General features: G+C 39.3%; 1 protein-coding gene and 1 non-coding gene across 2 annotated transcripts in view; one reads left to right on the forward strand and one right to left on the reverse strand.

The window, feature by feature from the left end:
- Positions 1-21,596, reverse strand: part of CAPZA1 (capping actin protein of muscle Z-line subunit alpha 1) — a 50,987-nt gene that overhangs the window by 24,311 nt on the left and 5,080 nt on the right. The window contains exon 2 of the mRNA XM_023232667.2: positions 528-591. Within this exon, the coding sequence (XP_023088435.1) occupies positions 528-591 (64 nt within the window). The remainder of the gene's footprint in view (positions 1-527; positions 592-21,596) is intronic.
- Positions 10,819-10,879, forward strand: LOC111556074. The gene has a single exon (XR_002735714.1). It is a non-coding gene; the product is annotated as a U7 small nuclear RNA (small nuclear RNA).

The following is a 21,596-nucleotide window of genomic DNA, read 5'->3' on the forward strand; positions in this document are numbered from 1 at the left end:
GAATCACCTGGTAAAGAACTTGATGAAATACAGATTAACCAGTTCCACCTCAGATCTAATGAATGTGAATCTTGAGGGGAATATAAAGCTGAATCTGCATATTTAACAAGCTCCCCAGATATCGTCAGTTCAGCCCCACTGGCCCAAAAAAGTGTTCCATAACATGTGACTTCCTAAGGGAAAGCACTGAAGAAAATTAAGCTATGATCTATAAGGAAAAAATAAAACTATGAAAATAATTTAGCATTGTTTCTACATTTATTGATACTAATCTGCCTTAAAATCTTTTCTCACATAAGACAGGCATCCTAATTTATGGGTTAGGAGCTTTATTTTGACGCAGACCTGGGTTTGAATTCTTACTTTGACATTTACTAACTGGAGGACCTTGGACAAGTTATTTTAATTTCTTCGAATCTTGATTTACTTAGCTATAGCTACAACAAATCATAAGAATTAAAACAGATAGCAAGTACTCAATAAATAATGGTAATTAAGGAGGGATTAAAATACTAATCTTTACTCACCATTGAATACTTCATTAAATTCCCCTGGGGGTGCATGAGTGATGAATTTAGCAGCTATGCGTACCTAAGAAGAAACAAAATTTACACTTAGAATTATGAAGAGTAACATATAAAAGGAGAAACAATTAACAAATTACAAAATTTTCATCACATCCCTTGAAAAAAATGTCCTGTTTAAACATTTACTGTTTAGCAGCCTTCAAATTTTCTTTTCATAAAGCACCCCAAAGCTGTTACTATCAATATAGGTACATTCTGATTTGGGAATATATGTGTTTTGATAAATTTGAATTTGTCTTTCAAAAACAGGATAATAGTTTTTGACCAAATACATTACATTCATAAAAAGAGAAAGCTATGATCTAGATTATGAACATTTAAGCAAAACTAAATAAAATATTAGCAAATTAAATAGCATACCAATACCAATTCTCCCAATACAAGGATGGTTCAATATGTTACTGTAACTTACAAATTAAAAGACCAAAACCATGTGATCATCTCAACTCATGCTGAAAAAAAAATTAACACCTACTCCAATATCATAAAAAACCAAAACTATTAGTTTTTGGTAGATATAAAATAAACGCCTTTAACTTAATAAAGGGCTATCTACCAAAATTCTACAAAAACCTTAATAATGAAACATAAGCAATGTCACTAACTTTATTAACTAATTAATTTATTTTGAGATAGGGTCTTGGCTGTTGTCCAGGCTGGAGTGCAGTGGCATGATCAAGGCTTACTGCAGCCTCAACCTCCTGGGCTCAAGCGATCTTCCTGTCTCAGCCTCTTGAATAGCTGGGGCCACAGGCATGTGCCACCATACCTAATTTTGTAATTTTTATTTTTGTAGACACAAGTCTCACCATGCCCAGGCTGGTCTCAAACTCCTAGATTCAAGTGATCCTCTGGCCTGGGCCTTCCAAAGTGTTGGGGTTATAGGTGTGAGCCACTGTGCCTGCCTTAAGTCATCAATTTTAATACCAGACAAAGATGACTCCTATCACCTCTACTATTCACCACTGTATTAGAGGGCATAAGGAATGCTATGGAAAATATTTCTTCTGTTATTCAACCTAGTCTCTGTCCTCTGCCCCCTGTTGCCATTCTCCCTTTTTAGATATACTATTATAAATGGATGATAAAATGTTAGGTTCTAACCCGCTTATCTAATTGTTTTTCTCTAGATTTTATCTTTTTTGTCATTTTATGCTTTGTTTGGGGAAAATGCTTGACTCCAATCCACTAATATGCTCTTCATCTGTGCCCATTTTCCTGCTCCATTTTTTTTAAGAGACAGGGTCTCGCTATATTGCCCAGGTTGGAGTACAGTGGTGTGATCATAGCTCATTGCAGCCTCCAACTCCTGACCTCAGGAATCTTTCCGCATCAGCCTCCTGAGTAGCCGGGAGTACAGGCACTCGTCACCAGGCCCAGCATAACAATTATTTTGACTGTTAAATTTTTAATTTCTAAGATTTTTGGTAATTCCTTTTGTCTTTTTTTTTTTTTGGTACTGGCAAATATGTAGAGCAAAGCAATTTCTTTTAGTGTGTATACAATCATCTACATTAGGACATTAACTCCTTATTTAATTTTTTAGGTGTTTTTTCTCAGAGACAGGGTCTCACTTGGTTGCTCAGGTTAGAGTGCAGCAGTGTGATCAACGTTCACTGTAACCTTAAACTCCTAGGCTCAAGTGATCCTCCTGCCTCAAGTTCTCAAGTAGCTAAGACTACAGGTGTGCCTCACCATGCCTGGCTAATTTTTAAAAAATTTTAATTTCCTGCAGAGAGAGGGTCTCACTATGTTGCCCAGGCTGTTCTCAAACTCCTGGCCTCAAGTGATCCTCCCAACTCAGCCTCCCAAAGCACTGAGATTACAGGTGTGAGCCAATGTGCCCAGTATAACTACCCATTTTAAGGTCTTGTTCTACTGATTGTTTCCTAAAAATTTAGATCCTCTCTTCATCGAATTTGATTCTTCCCTTTCGTGGTATTGGTTTTCCATAAATGGTGCTCTGAATTTAATTTAGTTTGCCATTCTGTTTGCTGGTAGTTTGTCTCTAGTGACTACAGGGGAGGGAAAGAGTAGATTTGCTTCTGCTCATCAGGGTGTGTGAGCAGTTTTATCTTCTGAGTGAGCCTAAGGTCCAACAGGCTAGGTGGGACACTGTTCTATGTCTATGGTCCCAGTGCTCATACTCAGTGCTATATTCTGAGGACAAATGCTGTTTTTGTCTTCAGCTTAGCCCAAAGAGGAGAGAAGGGAGGAGCTAAGTGGTCCAACTAGCTAGAGAGCAATTCTCCAGTTAATCTACTCTAAGACTGTTCTGGGTCCCTTCCTTCTTGATTCTTAAACTGATGTAAGATCCTCCAGAATGGTTCCTATCTATCTGGCATTTGGCAATACTAATATATAGATATTTGGCAGTATCTATACATAGTAATAATGCTAGTAATGATAATAAGTAGGGCTCACCACAAATAAGTCTCTCAGTATAGTTCTAACATACTATGAAAGAAAGGATGAAAATTCCCTAATATTTGATGTGATAATGAATATGAAGATGATTCAACTCCCTAATGTAGGGCAAAGAAGAACATGGTATATCTAACAATAAACTGAGCCTATTTCTAGATAGGCATCCTCTGTTGACTTCTTTATTTACTTCAAACAATTTTAAGTTATTGATGACCCCATCAAATTGAAACCATTCTTCAGCATTAAAAAAAAAAAAAAAAACTTTCAAGAGTCTCTTGAAAATAAAGCTGGGGCCAGGTGCGGTGGCTCCTGACTGTAATCCCAGCACTTTGGGAGGCTGAGGTGGGTGGATCACTTGAGGCCAGGAGTTCAAGACCCGTCTGGCCAACATGGCAAAACCCCATCTCTACTAAAAATAAAAGAATTAGCTGGATGTGGTGGTGGGTGCCTGTAATCCCAGCTACTTGGGAAGATGAGGCAGGAGAATCACCTGAACCTGGAAGGTGGAGGTTGTAGTGAACTAAGATTGTACTCCAGCCTGGGCAACTGTAGGAGACTCTGTCTTAAAAAAAAAAAAAAAAAAAAGAAAAAGAAAAGAAAAGAAAGAAAGCTGGGAGTGAGAAGAGAATTAGAAAAAAACCTAGAAATTTGGGTTGGGTGTGGTAGTTCATGCCTGTAATCCCAGCAATTTGGGAGGTTGAGGCAGGCAGATCATTTGAGGTCAGGAGTTTGAGACTAACCTGGCCAACATGGTGAAACCCTGTTTCTACTAAAAATACAAAACTTAGCTGGCATGGTGGCGCACACCTGTAATCCCAGCTACTTGAGAGGTTGAGGCAGGAGAATCTCTTGAACCCAGGAGGTGGAGTTTGCAGTGAGCCGAGATCCTGCCACTGCACTCCAGCTTGGGCGACAGAGTGAGACTGTCTCAAAAAAGAAAATAAACAAAACAGAAATGCTTTACACCTTTAGTATCCCTAGGTTTATACAAATAATCTTACTGTAAGTTTACTCTTATTCTGAAAAGGACAAAGAAAAGCTGCTCTGTGATGAAACCGTTAGCCAAGAAAGGCCTAGTGATTGATGGAGCAAGGTAGAATGGAAAATTTGGGTTCCAATAACTGTCTCTGTTGGTCCATCAGCTAACTAGATTTGTGATCCTAGAAACATTACTGTTTTCAGTCCTGAGTTTTCTCATTATAACCCAACTCCTCACAGAGTCATATTAGAAGATCTGCAAAATTTCTTTTAGCTGCAAAATCCTACAAAGTTTTTAAGATTTGAAAGACAAAAGTTGGTATGTGGACTACCTGGAAGCAGGCATCAGGAATTTATGGCACAAAAAACATATTACAATATTCTTAGGTACATAAAGTGTTAGAACCCTGCCTTGACAGGGTAATTACAGATAGTGTATTACTTTTTCTGGGATGAAAACTGGTGGAGGGGAAATGCTCCATAAGACTCCTTATATTAACTGAGCAAAAACAATAAAAAGAGGGATTCTAATCAGGAAGAAATCCTGCTCAACTCATGAAAATTATGCTACATAGGACTAACTGTTACAATATAGATTTCTAACTATACTTTCTTTGGCATGTACACTTAATCACATTTCTGTATGTTTCAACTGTTGGTATCAATCTCTTATTTAAAAAATCAGTAATCCTACTTTTAATAATAAACCTGTTTTTTTTTTTTTTTTTGGTCTATTTGTGACAAATCTGCGGAGTGAGCTATGGTTTATCCCCTTTCTGTCAAGGTGCATTTCCCATAATCTTTACATAATTATGAAACTCCTCAGTCAAGTGAAGTGTGTGTAATCCAAAAAATAAGTATATACATATTCATACACTATCAAAAAAGTACCTTCCCTGAAAGGAAAAAGGAATAAAGCCACAGTCATATTTTACATACTACTTATATAACATAATATTTGAATGTATAATAAAACTACCAAACTGAAAATTTAAGATACTAATATTCCTGAAATCCCACCCAAATTTTCAGAAGTTACAAAATGTGATGGAATTGGTACAACTGAAAGAAGAGCAGTTTGTTTGGATAGAAGATGAACTGATACTGCATATAAAAAAGTAATAATTCACCCATTCAGCAAACTAGGAAGAGAAGTATCAATAAATAAAGACTGAAGACTGGATAAGACATTGTCACTACCCTCAAGGACCTGACGCCTAGATAGTAATGTAGCAAGCAGGTATTAAACGTAGACTGAGGCACAAAGGAAGATGCAATCAACTCTGTATACCCACATTAAACAGGGGGTGGTTGGCCAGGCGTGGTGGCTCACACCTATAATCCCAGCACTTTAGGAGGCCGAGGTGGGCAGATCACAAGGTCAGGAGTTTAAGACTAGCCTGGCCAAGATGGTGAAATCCCATCTCTACTTTAAAAAATTACAAAAATTAGCCAGGCATGGTGGCAGGCAACTGTAATCACAGCTACTCGGGAGGCTGAGGCAAGAGAATCGCTTGAACCCAGGTAGCGGAGGTCGCAGTGAGCCAAGATTGCACCACTGTACTCCAGCCTGGGCGATAAGAGTGAGATTCTGTCTCAAAACAAAAACAAAAACGTAGTCTTCAAAGGTAGTGATGTTTGAGATGGATTGGAGGATGAGTAGTTAAGACCAGGGAGGGCATTCCAAGTAGAGGAAACAATATACACAAACTAAGACAATATGTCGTAACAAACTGAATGTAGGCATTTATAAGACTTGCAAAATGTAAAACAATGTTACTTGTCACACTAATTCCTTTTCTGTTTTGGAAAATAAAGTTTTTCTTTAAACAACAAATAACTATGTTAAATGTAATAGGTTTATTATTTTAAAACAAGTTATTTTAAAAATCAGTTTCAGCATTTTTTGGGGGGACAGAGTCTCAGTCTGTCACCCCGACTGGAGTACGGTAGCACAATCTCAGCTCACTGCAACCTCCACCTCCCAGGTTCAAGCGATTCTCTGGCCTCAGCCTCTTGAGTAGCTGGGATTACAGGCACGTGCCATACCGTCTGGCTAATTTTTGTGTTTTTAGTAGAGATGGGGTTTCACCATGTTGGCTAGGCTCGTCTTGAACTCCTGATCTCAAATGATCCACCTGCCTCACCTCCCAAAGTGCCAGGACTACAGGTGTGAGCCACTGCGCCCGGCCTCAGTTTTAATATCTAATGTAACAGATATGTCACATAAATAAAAATTCAGTTTTTAAGTATGTAAAGGGGTCTTGACAGTAAAAAAGTTTGAGAAGTGCTCCATTTGTTGACATGGGTTTATAATATGCTGTTTATATATGTTTATAATGTGCTGTTGAATGAAAAGGGCCTTTACTCCTTTCCTGGTCTTTTAGAGATTATATATATTTACACCCATGTATAGCTACTAAATTTTAACTAGGACTATCTCTGGTACAAAAGAATTTTTTTTTCTTTTTTTTTTGGCTTTCCTCTGTGTTCAAAAAGTTATATAACAAATATAATGTTACTAGTATGATAAAGCAAATTAAAAAAATTTTTAATAAAAAAAGGAGTATGTCAACATCCCTCATCCTTTAATTTTTTTTTTTTTTTTTTTAAGATGAAAAGGGAAATAAAGAAAGGTAAAGGCTACTGAGTGACGTGAAAACTGAAAGAACCAGGTCAAGGAAGCCAAAGGACTGAGGTGAGGATGTCCAAATCCTAAAGGCAATAAAGAAGGCTTTTTAAAGTTACTACTTGACCAAGACCTTTGACTTCACTTAATATCCTGATAGTACCTAATGCTTAAAAAATTGATCAATTGGTTAAACGAGGGGATTATATGAAAGATGAAAGTTAACTAAAAACTCACTTCCATTATCTAAGGTAAAAAGCAGGGTGAGGAAAGAAAATCTAGTAGTATCATTTGAATCCAGGTTCAAGTGCTGAAAAAATGTAATATTCCCTGTTTACCTGAGAATACCAAGAACAGGAGAAATATCCAATTAGAGGAACCAAAACATCTCCCAGTTTTTAAATGAAAGTGAGGAAATTTGAAAGTATATGCAATGGCAAGGGTGAAATACTTAATGAGTGGTTAAAAAGAATGTAGTTATCATTAGATGTCAACATGGGATCCTAAAACACATTGTCATGGCAAAGAATCCTATGTTATTTCCTGACAGTTACTGAAATGGTGGATGGTTATTAGATATTTGATAGTTTCTGAAGTGTTGATTTTTTCACTATTTGAACACAATACCACAAAAATCCCTTGACGTAGTAGTAAACATAATACATATAATTATATTAAAATTATATAATTATATATCATATAAAATTATTCTATCTATATCTATATCTACATCTGGAGTTTCGCTCTGTCGCCCAGGCTGGAGTACAGTGGCTTGATCTTGGCTCACTGCAACCTCTGCCTCCTGGGTTCAAGCAATTCTCCTGCCTCAGCCTCCCGAGTAGCTGGGATTACAGGCACGTGCTACCACACCTGGCTAATGTTTGTATTTTTAGTAGGGATGGGGTTTCACCATGTTGGCTAGGCTGGTCTCGAACTCCTGACCTCAGGTGATCCACCTGCTTCAGCCTCCCAAAGTGCTGGGATTACAGATGCGAGCCACTGTGCCCGGCCCAATATATTTACATATTCACTATAAAATCTAAAGTCTGGGCTGGGTGTGGTGGCCCACGCCTGTAAACCCAGCACTTTGGGAGGCCAAGGTGGGTGGATCACCTGAGGTCAGGAGTTTGAGACCAGCCTGGCCAACATGGTGAAACCCCTTCTCTACTAAAAATATAAAAGCTAGCCAGGCGTAGTGGTGGGCGCCTGTAATCCCAGCTACTCGGGAGGCTGAGGCAGGAAAACTGCTTGAACCCAGGAGATGGAGGTTGCAGTGAGCCAACACGGTGCCACTGCACTCCAGCCTTGGTGACAGAGTGAGACTCTGTCTCAAAAAAAAAAAAAAAAAAAAAACAAAAACAAAAAACAAAATCTAAAGTCTGTTCCACGGCTCCTCCTTCCCTAATTCCTCCAACTCATATCACTTAGCTCCTAGACTTACAGCTACACTCATGCCTCAGGGCATATTTCTTGTTCCTTTGGCCAGAAATGCTCTTTTGGATGATTCACTCCAATCTTCATCCAGTCTCTGTTCAAATGTTACCTGCCAAATAAACTACCCTTCCCTAACTCCCATATATAAAGTAGCTGTTGTACCCTTCCAACCTTCACAATTCTAGCCCCTTTACTGCTTTATTTTTCTTCAAGGAATTTGCCACCAATGAACATATACTTACATGTTTACTGTCCAATATCCCCCAAAGAAGTCCAAGATCACAGAGCAAGAGTCAGTAAACTGCTAATGTAAAGGGCAGATGGGCTTTGTGAGTCACAGTTTCTGTCCCAACTATTAAGCATGATTGTGTTCCAATAAAACTTTATTTTGTACCCTGAAATTGTATTTCATGTAATTTTCACATCATTAAATATGATTATTCTTTTTTTGTTTGTTTGTTTTCAACCATTCCAAAAGCATTAGTTTATAGATCCTGTAAAAACAGGCAGTGGGCCCAGCACAGCAGCTCACACCAGTAATACCAACACTTTAGGAGGCCAAAGCAAGAGGATTGCCTGAGCTCAGAGACCCAGCCTAGGCAACACAGTAAGATCTTATTTCTATTAAAAATAACAAAAAAATTTAGCCGGGCATGGTGGCACATGCCTGTAGTCCAAGCTACTCAGGAGGCTGAGGCAAGAGAATCACTTGAGCCTGGGAGGTCAAGGCTGCAGTGAGCTATGATTGTGCCACTGCACTCCAGCCTGGGCAATAGAGCAAGAGCCTGTCTCAATAAACAACAAAACAAAACAAAAACAGATGGTGGACTGGATTTGGCCCACTGGCCATAATTTGTCAACCCTTGACATAGAACAAAAGAACTTGTTATGTTTGTTCACTGCAGTATACCCAGGACTGAGACCTAGAACATGCTAGGAATGTGAATGAATGAATACTATTTTATTGTTTATAAAACTCTTACATAATCTGTTTCTTTTATTGATCTTTAAAACAGCTTGTTAAAGCAGGCAGGGGAGAGACTATTATCCCCATTTATAAATCAAGAAATAGGTTCAGGGAGTATAAGTGCCTTGTCTAAGACCGCATGCTTATAATAAATGGGTGGAGCGGGAATTATAACTTAGACATTCAACTATATCATGCAGTATTAAAAGGAAGTAAAAGTCTGGAGGATTACCTTTAGTGTGTCACATGAATTTGGCTTTGTCCTTTTAGACTATTTTAACCAAGAATTGAGTCAAAGCTATGCTTGTGAAAGATGTGGTTGTCACAAAGTTGAGAGGAATAGATATGATAAATAATAAGTTTAAAAGTTAACATTTTATCCAACTTCAAAACTGGGTCAAAGCTAAGATGAAATTAATAGCGCAAAAAGGGAGAGGGAAATGACTAAGCAGTTAGTGATTGAAAAAATATCTTTGCTACAATACAGATGAGGGCTGACATTTTCATTAACAGTGATTTAGTCAATCATTCTCAAAGGTGGGAGAGGGAAAGAAAGAAGGCAGTTACCTCCCATAAAGGGGAGGTATGCCAGCTCCCCAACTTGAGAATCACTAATATGAAGGTTTTAGTTGAACAAAAATTGAACTGCAGCTTAGAAAAAAAAAAACCTTTACAAAACTGTTCCTATTTCATAAAGTAATAGTTTCACTACACACTGTATTCATCAGATAGTATCTACACTAAAGGGTAGATCCTGCCCTCATGATCTGCCTGCTTCGGTCTCCCAAAGTGCTGGGATTACAAGCGTGAGCCACTACGCCCGGCCATCACTAGCTTTTAAAATTATTTCCTTGGGCTGGGCATGGTGGCTCACATCTATAATCCCAGCACTTTAGAGGCCAGGGCAGGTCAGGAGTTCGAGACCAGCCTGGCTAACATGTGGAAACCCTGTCTCTACTAAAAATGCAAAAATTAGCTGGGCGTTGTAATCCCAGTTACTCCGTCTCAAAAAAAAAAAAAAGTCCTTGACAATCACATACAAAAGAACTTCAAATTAGTTAAATATTTAACAACTGCAACTCTGTGGGCACTGGTGGATAATTCTAGATAGAAAAGGGAGAATTCTTTCGCTAGATAATATCCACATTCCACTTATCAGCAAAGGCCTGGTCAGTTTATACCACCCCAGTTTTGTATACTTTAGGAGCCAAATCTCTGCCAACGTGTCTCCCTGGTGTCAATAAAAATCTTTACCTCCTTCATTAGTCTACTGAATGTATTAAAGACTTCACCTCTTGGCCTTGACTCATACTCTCCTTGGAAGTTGTGCCTTTCTCTCCATCTTGGTCTGTCTAAATCCTTCCCATCTTTTTAAGGTTGGGTTCTTCCAACCCAACCTTAAAAAGTGTTCAAAGTATATTTGAATGCTTAGCATAGCACCTAAAATACAACTGCTATTGACAATTAATTCTATAGATACTAGTCTGCCTCCAAAGACTCAAGCTTTTTTGGGAGGGAAACTGCCTTGCTTTCCTCTTCTATACATTACAGGGTCTAGCAAATTAAATTACATATAGCAGGCAATGAGTAAATGTTTACAAAATCCTTTCTGAATAAAAAGATGCAAAGGAAATGTTCTCAGTTTTAAAGATTATCATGAGGTACTACGGCCAAATGGAAAGATACGGGCTCTGGATTGGACAGACCTAGTTTTGAAGTTCAGTCACTTAAAAATCTCTTTGAACCACATCCACTCCCTAAAGTGGGATAGTATGTACTCCTTAAAAATTGTTGTGAATTGTTACAGCTCTTTTAGAATTTATGTAGCAGGTTTTCTGGTTTTCACCGGAAACCAACTTACCCAGTATTAAATTTTAAAAAATTGTTGTGAAGATTAAATGAGATAATATATGGTCAAATCTTTAGCAGAATACTTAAAATATAACAGGAGAGGCTCAATAAATGTCAGCTACTGTTATCTTAACTGGTCACAGCAGGATAACTGTTACTTTATAAACTGAGCAAACCCTTCAAATTACTATCAAATTACTACTTCAAAGAAAATAACCCTCTTTTTCTAGAAATTCTTTGGGTCCTAGCCACTTTATATTCTCTATCATTACCATCATAATAATCCCCACCAATAACTACAAATAGTAGCAACTTTTTTTTTTTTTTTTTTTTTTTTTTTTTTGAGACGGAGTCTCGCTCTGTCGCCCAGGCTGGAGTGCAGTGGCCAGATCTCAGCTCACTGCAAGCTCCGCCTCCCGGGTTTACGCCATTCTCCTGCCTCAGCCTCCCGAGTAGCTGGGACTACAGGCGCCCGCCACCTCGCCCGGCTAGTTTTTTGTATTTTTTAGTAGAGACGGGGTTTCACCGTGTTAGCCAGGATGGTCTCGATCTCCTGACCTCGTGATCCGCCCGTCTCGGCCTCCCAAAGTGCTGGGATTACAGGCTTGAGCCACCGCGCCCGGCCTAGTAGCAACTTTTTATTGACCAAAAAAGCTTTATGAAAATGTCCATTCCAATTTCCCTTTAGAGTAATAACACATATTTCAAAGTTTTTAAAGTTTTTCAAATAGGGTATAGTTAAAGAAAGTATAATAGTAGTAAATTGTGCCTCTGTAAATATTTATTGTATTTATTTTTACTCTAACCCATTCCAAAAGTATTCAAGAATAAATAGTTGCATTTATTTTCCTGAAAGAGATATATACAGGACGTTATTCTTATCCTGGTAAGATCTGCTTGCATAGAATTCAATGCTATTCCCTAAGGGAGTTTTTCCCATTTGAAGATCTTTCGGATGTTGCATCAAACTAAAAAGCTTCTGTATGGCAAAGGAGAAAATTAACAGTATAAGGAGACAACTAAGTGATTGGGAGGAAATACTTGCAAACCATACATCTGATAAAGGGCTAATACTGAAAATATATAAGGAACTCAAAACAACCCAATAGCAAGAAAACAAATAACCCAATTTTAAAATGGACAAAGGGTCTGAAGAGACATTTCTCAAAGAGATACAAATGGGCAACCGATATCTGAAAAAATGCTCAACATCTCTAATCAGGGAAATGTAAATTAAAACCACAATGAGATATCATCCCATGCCTGTTAGAATGGCTATTATCAAAAAGACAAATGATAACAAGTCTTGGGCCAGGATAAGGAGAAAAAGGAACCCTTCTGTTGGTGGGAATGTAAATTAGTATAGCCATTTTGGAAAATACTAATAGCATGGAAATTCCACAATATACCAAAATTACCATATGATTCAGAAATTCACTTCTGGATAGATAGCCAAAGGAACTGAAATTGGTATGTCAGAGAGATATCTGCACCCCCATGTTCATTTCAGCAGTGTTCACAATAATCAAGATACAAAAGTAACCTAAGTATCAATCAACTCAACAGATGAATGGATAAAGAAAATGTGTTATATACACACAATGGAATACTATACAGCCTTTAAAAAGAAGGTAATTCTGTCTTTCGCAACAACAAGAATGGACCTGAAAGATACTATGCTAAGTGAAATAAGCCAGACACAGAAAGACGAATACTTTATGATCTCACTGTAAGATATGTGGAATCTAAAAAAGCTTATCTCAGAGAAACAGAGACTATAATGGTGGTTACCAGAGGCTGAGGGGTCAGGGAAGGGATGGGGAAAGGAAAGATATCAAAGATAGCAATCAGAGGGTACAAAGTTACAGTGAGACTGGAAGAATAAGTTCTAGTGCTCTACTGCACTGCATGGTGACCACAGTTAGTAATAATGATAATGATAATGATACAGTACTGGTTTCACTAAATAAAAGTTACTGTTATCTGTGTTTCTTAAAATTCCAAATAAGCTAAATATTATTTTCCCAGTTTAGACCTGGAGATAACGTAGAATGCACTTAGAAATAAAATTGTAGATGTATATAGTTTATCATTATCAAGCAAGAAGACTTGAAAAGCATAAAGATATGTCTTAAATCAGGATCAACATTATAAAAAACAGATGCTGGCACTTCCAAATAATTTGCCTCACATTCACTCTTTCAAAAGTCATTGTAATAGTCTTTAGAACTTGTTTTCTCTATTAGTAGCCAATTTTGAGTTTTATTAGACACAAGTAGGTAGTGAGGTCAGGCAAGCTAGTTTTAAGTAGAGCAATTTCACTTTAAAACATTCTACAAACTCTAGGGAATAACTGCTTTTCTGGTATGTCTTAAACACTTCACTATTTACTAAAGCAATTATGTACATCTCACATACACATGGAGTGGCAAACTTTAGGCTTCTCTCTAAGGCCTCTTTTGAACTAGGATTTGACATCCCACCCTGCCTCTGTGCCCACATCCCCGTCTTTGGTCTGTCTAGCCCAGTTTTAGCAAGAATCTGCCCACTCTTGATATCTAATCAAGTTCTTCATCCCCTACCTTTGATGTACAAGTCTTTGAACTGCCTTCAGCATGAATCCCCCTACCCTCATGGTCTCCTCTTAATAATTTTCTCCCCAACTACGCTTATTGGCTATACGTAAATACCCAGCTGTCTTTAATGTATTAGGAGTTGAGCCTGATTTTTCTGCTCTATTGTAATAGTCTTTTTTTTTTTTTGGTTTGTTTTTGAGATAGAGTCTTGCTCTGTCACCCAGGATGGAGTGCAGTGGCGTGATCTTGGCTCACCGCAACCTCCACCTCCTGGGTTCAAGCAATTCTCCTGCCTCAGCCTCCCAAATAACTGGGATTATTACAGGCGCCCGCCACCACACCCTGCTAATTTTTGTATTTTTAGTAGAGATGGGGTTTCACCATGTTGGCCAGGCTGGTCTCAAACTCCTGACCTCTGGTGATCCACTCGCCTTGACTTCCCAAAGTGCTGGGATTATGGGCATGAGCCACCACACCTGGCCATAATAGTTCTGAACAGTCTTCTTTACTGTTTTAACATGCATTAGAATCATTTTTACTTTAACTGGGAGTCATTATATTTCATATCACTCAGTAGTGTTTAAAACTGACATATTTAAGCATAACATTTACAACATACAGAAGAGAAAATTAAAATGAGCGAAAACATCCCATAAGCAACTTGTTTAGGAGCTTAAACGTGCTTAAAAAAAAATACCCACAAGGTTAAAAAATTAGGAAAAAGCCTCTTTGAACCTATTCTGGTCCACAGGTTGCCCAAGAATAAATAGATAAAAGAAATTAGGGAAAAATGACCACTCCAAGTATCTTGAGATTCACGTGTTAGTCAGCAATGATGCAGATGTCAAGTTCGAAAGGGTAAAGTTCGGCAGTGAGAACCCATGCTAGATGGAAAAAGCAGCAGTGGGAAACAAGAACGATTTTGCCTTTAAGATCTGGTATGTATCCGGCATGTTACGGTATTCTAATTTAAAGTATATCTTTTCACCAATTATTTTGTTTTCTCAAAATCACTGGAAGTCAGATACAGTTTCACATGCCAGCTTTACTGCTAAATTGCTTGGGTCTTAGTTTCTTCTTTGTGATTATAAAACCTACTCATATCTAGGACTGTTTTAAGAACCCATGAGGTAACATGAGACAGACTCCCACACAGCAGATACTTAATTTTTTTCCCTAAGCAAATACCTAGACATCACTGAACTCTGAGTTATGTTGTCTTCTAAAAAGTTCAGCTCTTTGTGTTTAACAATTTGTTCACTCACTCAAAACAAACCACAAAACAATTCATTTGGTCTCAGGCACTGAGATGAATACTAAAGATAAAGACAAAGAGTAGGGCTGTCAAAGAAGTAAGCCAACAAATTATCTTTTGCCTTTAAATCAGTGGTTCTGGACCTTGGCTACACATTAGAATCGCCTGGGAAGACTTAAATATACTGATATATGGGAATTTCTGCCTGCAGAAATTCTGATGTAATAGTCTGGGGTAGGGCTTGGGCATCAGTTTAAAAGCTTCCTCAGATGATTCTAACATGCTGTCAGGGTTGACAGCCACTACCTTAAGCTAATATAAAGTGCAAATCATCCTGGTAGATACAAACAACATAAGACGAACATAACATACAGTAAGCACCTTAGCTTTCCAATCTCTGTATACTTTACCACTGTTAACAAAACAATTTATACAAATCATAGCCCTCAGTAGAGATGTGCCCAACATTTAAAAATAACTATAATTCAGGCTAGGCACAGTGAGCTCATGCCTGTAATCCCAGCACTTTCAGAGGCCAAGGCAGGAGGATCGCTTGAGCCCAGGAGTTTGAGACCAGCATGGGCACACAATGATGTCTCGTCTCAAAAAATAAAAAATCCGGTCGGGTGTGGTGGCTCAAGTCTGTAATCCCAGCACTTTGGGAGGCCGAGGCGGGTGTATCATGAGGTCAGAAGTTCAAGGTCAGCCTGGCCAAGATGGTGAAACCCTGTCTCTACTAAAAATGCAAAAAATCAGTCAGGTGTGGTGGTAGGCGCCTGTAATCCCAGCTACTCAGGAGGCTGAGACAAGAGAATCGCTTGAATCCGGGGGGGGGCAGAGGTTGTAGTGAGCCGAGATGGCACCACTGCACTCCAGCCTGGGCGATAGAGTGAGACTCTGTCTCTAAAAAAATAAAAATAAATACAAATAAAAAATTAAAAAATTAAAAATAATTAGCCAGGGCCGAGTGCAGTGGCTCATGTCTGTAATCCCAGGAGTTTGAGACCAGTCTGGGCAATACAGTGAGACTGTCTCTACAAAAAAAATTTAAAAATTAGTTGCGTGCTTGCAGTCCCAGCTACTCAGGAGGCAGGCTGAGGTGGGAGGATCACTTGAGCCCAGGAGGCAGAGGTTGCAGCAAGCCAAAATCCCACCACTGAACTCCAGTCTTGGTGACAGAGTGAGACCCTGTCCCAAAAACAAAATAAAAAATTAAAAACAACTCTAAGTCACAGCAGCAAAACTGCCAAAGCAGTAGTACAGATAACATAAGGCACAGAACTTAAGAGTAAGTAGTTGGATATTGAGCTGGGTTGGTGAAAGACAACTACAAAGAAAAGGAGAAGCTGGGCTCTGCAAAGTACTTTAGATAGGGTGTAAGGGAGGAAAGGGAGGGCACTATGAGTGAGGGAATAAGAAGAACAAAAAAGGTAGTGGGAAAATACTCTCTTGTTTGGTGAACAGAAGATTTGGAGATAATAAAAGAGAAGGATGAAGTAAGATAAGTCAAATAGCAGTAATAATGGCAATATCAAATCTGGTTTTATTCTGTACATCATAGGCAATGGTCACTTGCTAAAGCTTTCTGAGGACAAAGCTCCATTAATAAAAATCTATCAGTAATACAGAAGTACTGCAGTCCTCAATATGGTCTCACAAAACTTGGAAATCAGACTGCCCTATGAGAGTTAACAATGAAATCAAGACAGATGCTATCCAAGCAAGAGTCATGCATTCAACAAATATCAGAAGACCCACTATGTTTTAGGCAATGGTGACTCACTAGCATACTGTCCTCATGGAGTTTACATTCCAGTGGGTAAAGACAACAGCAAAGACTAAGTAAGTAAAATACGAGCTAGCAAGTGATAAATGCTATGGAGAAAAAACAAGGCAAAGAAAAGGGACATGAAATGTTAGGATTTGGAACTGGACAGAACAACCAGAGAAAGCTTCATTAAGGAGGTGACTTCTGGTTAAGTATCTGAAGTGAGGGATATAGAAGGAAGAGAACTCCAGAGAAAAGAATGCAAAGATTCTTCAGTGAGAATATGTGATTGGAACAAAGACCAGAAGAAGAACATGTAGAAGATAAAGTCAGAGATAAATGGCAAAGAGGTAACATCCCAGAACATAGGGACTTAGAAGAAGATGGGAAGCCACTGGAGGGCTTTGAGCAGAAAAGTGACATGTTCTGACCTACATTGTAACCAGATCACTCTGGATGCTTCATTGAGGACAGACTGCTGGGGAGGAGCAACAGCAGAAGCAGGGAAACCAGAAAAAATAGTATTTTAATAATCTAGAGGTCACAATGGCTTCTTCCAGAGTGGTTAGAATAAGGTGTGGTAAGAAATAGTCAAATTCTGGGTTTATTTTAAAGACAGAGCCTACAGGATTTGCCAGTGGACTACATGTGGATTGTGAGAGAAATAGTAGTCAAAGATAACACTAATGTTTTTGACCCGAGCAATTAAAGAATGGAAGCATCATTAACTAAGGGTGGCAGACTGTAGAAGCTGCAACATGCAAATTTTTGACAGATAACCAGTCCTGAAAAACTCTCCTGCTAGTAATGTGACAACAAATGAACCTATCTAGAGGAAAAATGTCCACTGCTGTTATACAAAGACCTGATTTGCTTTTGGTGTTGGGTACATATGCCTATTATGAAAGAAAATGCCATCAGTACTTTGGACTATCTAGTTAACTTCCTTTGTTCTAATTCTGGTTCCGTTCAAACATTCTAACTTGATTTCCCATGTTCCTGACCTATCTGAAAAAAAGAACTTAGTTCCTTCTATATGTATTAAATTGTTATTCCAGTTTTATACATTAGTTTCATAAGCCTAGCTAAAATGAGTTTATCCCTGAGAGAGACTTGGGTTTAGCATCCTGATCAATCAAGCTTCTGAGCTAAATAAGCAGAGGACTAAGATTTGAACCACAGTAAGTTCGCTAAGATAATGGTTCTCAAGTATTCTAATAATTATTGGGAGGCTTATTACAAATAATTCCTGACCACTGGTTCCAAAAAATTCTGATTCAGTATACCTAGAATGGAACTCAGAAATCTGTTTTTGAAGGAAACACAGATTCTGCCGTAGGTAAGGATGTTCTAAGATATTGTCATACTGTAAAGTTTCTCCTGGGCCTCGTTACGGGCGGGGACTTTAATGATCTTTAAATTTCTAGAGCCATGATTTTCAACATGCATTTAATAACACAGCATAAATACTAGAATTCTTCATGGCATACTTAAGTACAAAGAGCACTAAACAACTTTTTTTTTTTTGAGACAGAGTTTTGCTCTTGTTGCCCAGGCTGGAGTGCAATGGCACGATCTCGGCTCACTGCAACGTCTGCCTCTCAGGTTCAAGCTATTCTCCTGCCTCAGCCTACTAAGTAGCTGGGATTACAGGCATGTGCCATCACGCCGGGCTAATTTTGTATTTTTAGTAGAGACGGGGGTTTCTCCATGTTGGTCAGGTTGGTCTTGAACTCCTGGTCTCAGGTGATCTGCCCCCCTCAGCCTCCCAAAGTGCTGGGATTACAGGCGTGAGCCACCACACCCAGCCCTTCCTTTTTTTTTTTGAGTCAGAGTCTCGCACTGTTGCCCAGGCCAGGCTGGAGTGCAATGGCCTGATCTCAGCTCACTGCAATCTCCTAATCTCAGGTTCAAGTGATTCTCCGAAGTAGCTGGGACTACAGGCCTGTGCCACCATGCCGGGCTAATTTTTGTATTTTCTGTAGAGATGGGGTTTCACTATGTTGCTCAGGCTGGTCTTGAACTCCTGGGTTCAAGCAATCCACCTGCCTCAGCCTCCCAAAGTGCTGGGATTACAAGTGTGAACCACCGCACCTGGCCATTCAGCAACAATTTTTTTTTGTTTTTGAGACAGAGTCTCGCTCTGTCCACTGGGCTGGAGTGCAGTGGCTGGATCTCAGCTCATTGCAAGCTCCGCCTCCCGGGTTTACGCCATTCTCCTGCCTCAGCCTCCCGAGTAGCTGGAACTATAGGCGCCCGCCACCTCGCCCGGCTAGTTTTTTTGTATTTTTTAGTAGAGACAGGGTTTCACCGTGTTAACCAGGATGGTCTCGATCTCCTGACCTCGTGATCCGCCCTTCTCAGCCTCCCAAAGTGCTGAGATTACAGGCTTGAGCCACGGCGCCCGGCCTCCCTTCAGCAACAATTATAATGCAGTCAGGACCAGAGAACACCAATGTTTCAGTGTCTATAACGGCATCCAGGTTACTACATGATTAACTTGGTTGCTGTTGAGGACTATGTCATTATTTCATTAAAACTGCTTACTATCTTACTATCCCTCAAAGGAATCAAAACGGGTAAGAGCACAGGCTCTGACAGTAGACAACAGCATTGTATCCACACTGCCATTTACTAGTCTGGACACCTGGTCATATATTTTAACCTCAAATGTGCCTGTGTCTCAGTTTACTCTACTATAAAATGGGCATAAGTATCTGTCCTATAAGGATGTTGTGAGATAAATACATGGTTAATACATAAAGTAGTTAGCACAAAATAAGCACTTAAATGTTATCCAGATGTAAAACAAAGAATCCACAAGGTAAAGTTCTCTCACCACCTTCCTTTGGTACAGTCTGCCATTATGCTGTTTTCTTGTTTAAACAGTATGTTATACCATGACCTAGACTCAACAGAGTTCGATCAATGTTCCATTTCACCGACACTGCCTTAACAATCTGTATGTGCAGTTGTACCAAAGATAAATTTTACACACTGCTCAAAATTTCATAATACATTATAGCTGTGAAGAATTTATGATAAACCAGGAAGGATGTAGAAAGAAAGGAGAGGCCTGAGGCAGAGAGATAATTAAACATGTTGTTAAAAATAATTCAAGCATAAAAAAAGGTCCTGAATGAAAATAATGGTACAAGGAATGTTGACAGGTTAGAGATATTATTAAGTGAAAAGTGTGTTTGTATATGCATAGAATTAGAAAAGATACAAGAGGAATTGGTAATATTGGCTACTTGTCAGGGAAACTGGGTGGGTGGAAGACAGGGGCAGGAGGGGACTTTTTACTCATGCCCTTTCCCACCATTTTAATTTTTTTTTTTGGTAGAGCCAGGGATCTCACTATGTCACTCAGGCTAGTCTCAAACTTCTGGGCTCAAGTGATCATCCCGGCTTAGCCTCCCAAAGTATTGGGATTACAGGTGTGACCCACCACACAGAGCAAATTTCAATTTTAAGCCTGTTATTATAGTTCCTATACACCTACAATTTTTAAATGAATGGAAATGGCTTTCAGGACGAGGGTCACCATGGCAGCCACTTTGGCTAGGCTTGGGCTCTCATCTGTCAAGCAGGTTCAGGTTCAATTCCACCCCTTTGAGAAGTGGAGCTGATGAGGACCTTCCTCTAGGTGATGAGTAACTAGAAGAAGGTCCACTCCACCAATCTCAACTGCTCAGATACTGTGGACATGCAGAATGATGACCCTGAGCCCTGTGTGGACATGCTATTCAGAGATGCTGTGTGGACCTTGCCTCATCTCACCACTCTGGAAATGCTCACTGCCTTTGCCTCCCACATTGTGGCCAGAGATGTGGCAAGGAGCCAAGAACGTGCTGGTACTGGGCAATGACAGTGCCAAAAAGACCAACAAGCTGATTTCAGACTGGACTAGAACACTTATCTAAAAAGAGCTTTTACTTAATTCAAATCACTATCTGGAGGGCCACAGAGGAAGGCCCTCTAAATGCTTGGCAAGACCAAGATATCATAATTAGGAAGCTTTCTTATGGGAGTGGGAGGCTGAAAGCCCTGTGACCACAATGTTTCTGGGTCAAGGCAAGATTAGGGGGGTGTCTGGATGAACCTGAATTTATTTTACTTTCTTATGTCAATCACTGCTTACCCCTTCCAGTATGACTTCTCCCACTGCTCACTCGAGGTACCTCTCACTCTTATTTACCGAATCCAGTTGGAAAGAATACTGTCAGAGTGAGTGCTGTTTTCTACGTCCTCATCTTTCTATCTCAGTAGCATCTGCCACTCTTAATTCATTCATGCCTTGGAAACTTTTTCCCTCTTGGGTCCTTTTTCTTTAAAACACACACTAGGTGTGTGTTTTAATCTGCTCGCTAAAGGAGAGTACTTCCAGCTGGTGAAGGAAATACTTTCATTAGGGGCTTTGCAAGGCTCCAGTATATATATACACACCATCATTTTGGTAACCATAAGGCTTTGCAGTTTATGGCATCTATTAGGAAGATGCTCCCAGAGGGGTCAAATGTTCCCAGCAGTGGCATAGCAGAGCACCAATGATGTCAGTAGATGCTCAGATACAAGGAATGCACAGAGGCACCCAAACTGTGGACATACTCTTGACCACAAGAAACACCTAGAGACTAACAGAAATAATTGTGGGGGAAGGACTGTTTTATGGGAGATGAAGGGGTGTGAACTGGGGAGATATGAGAATTAATGAAGTTGTGTTCTCTTTCATACTAATAGGCGGTGCCTACACTGTGTGCTTGGCACTATGCTAGGCACTAGATAAAGATACACGCTTTCAGTCATCAAAGAACTCAGTCTTCTTATCAGGGCAAATGTAGGAAAGCAGACGATGAATAGAACCTTCTGGAACATTTTAGTGTTTCAATTTTTAAAATAGAGATTTTTCATTAGAGTTTGAAATAGTTAATTAAATTTTCTTGGGCTGGTTTGATCCAATTCCCCCCTACTTCTCTACTTTAGATGGAAATTGAGGCCCACCCATAGAGGTTAAGTGATGTTTCCAAAATCAGTCACAAGGTGACTAGAAGCACAACAGGGAAAGACCAAATGTAACACTCACAATCACTCTTTTCCACTACATCATAATACCTCCCCCGC

This window comes from Piliocolobus tephrosceles, chromosome 1, assembly GCF_002776525.5.
Source record: "Piliocolobus tephrosceles isolate RC106 chromosome 1, ASM277652v3, whole genome shotgun sequence".
NCBI classification, from domain to species: domain Eukaryota; kingdom Metazoa; phylum Chordata; class Mammalia; order Primates; family Cercopithecidae; genus Piliocolobus; species Piliocolobus tephrosceles.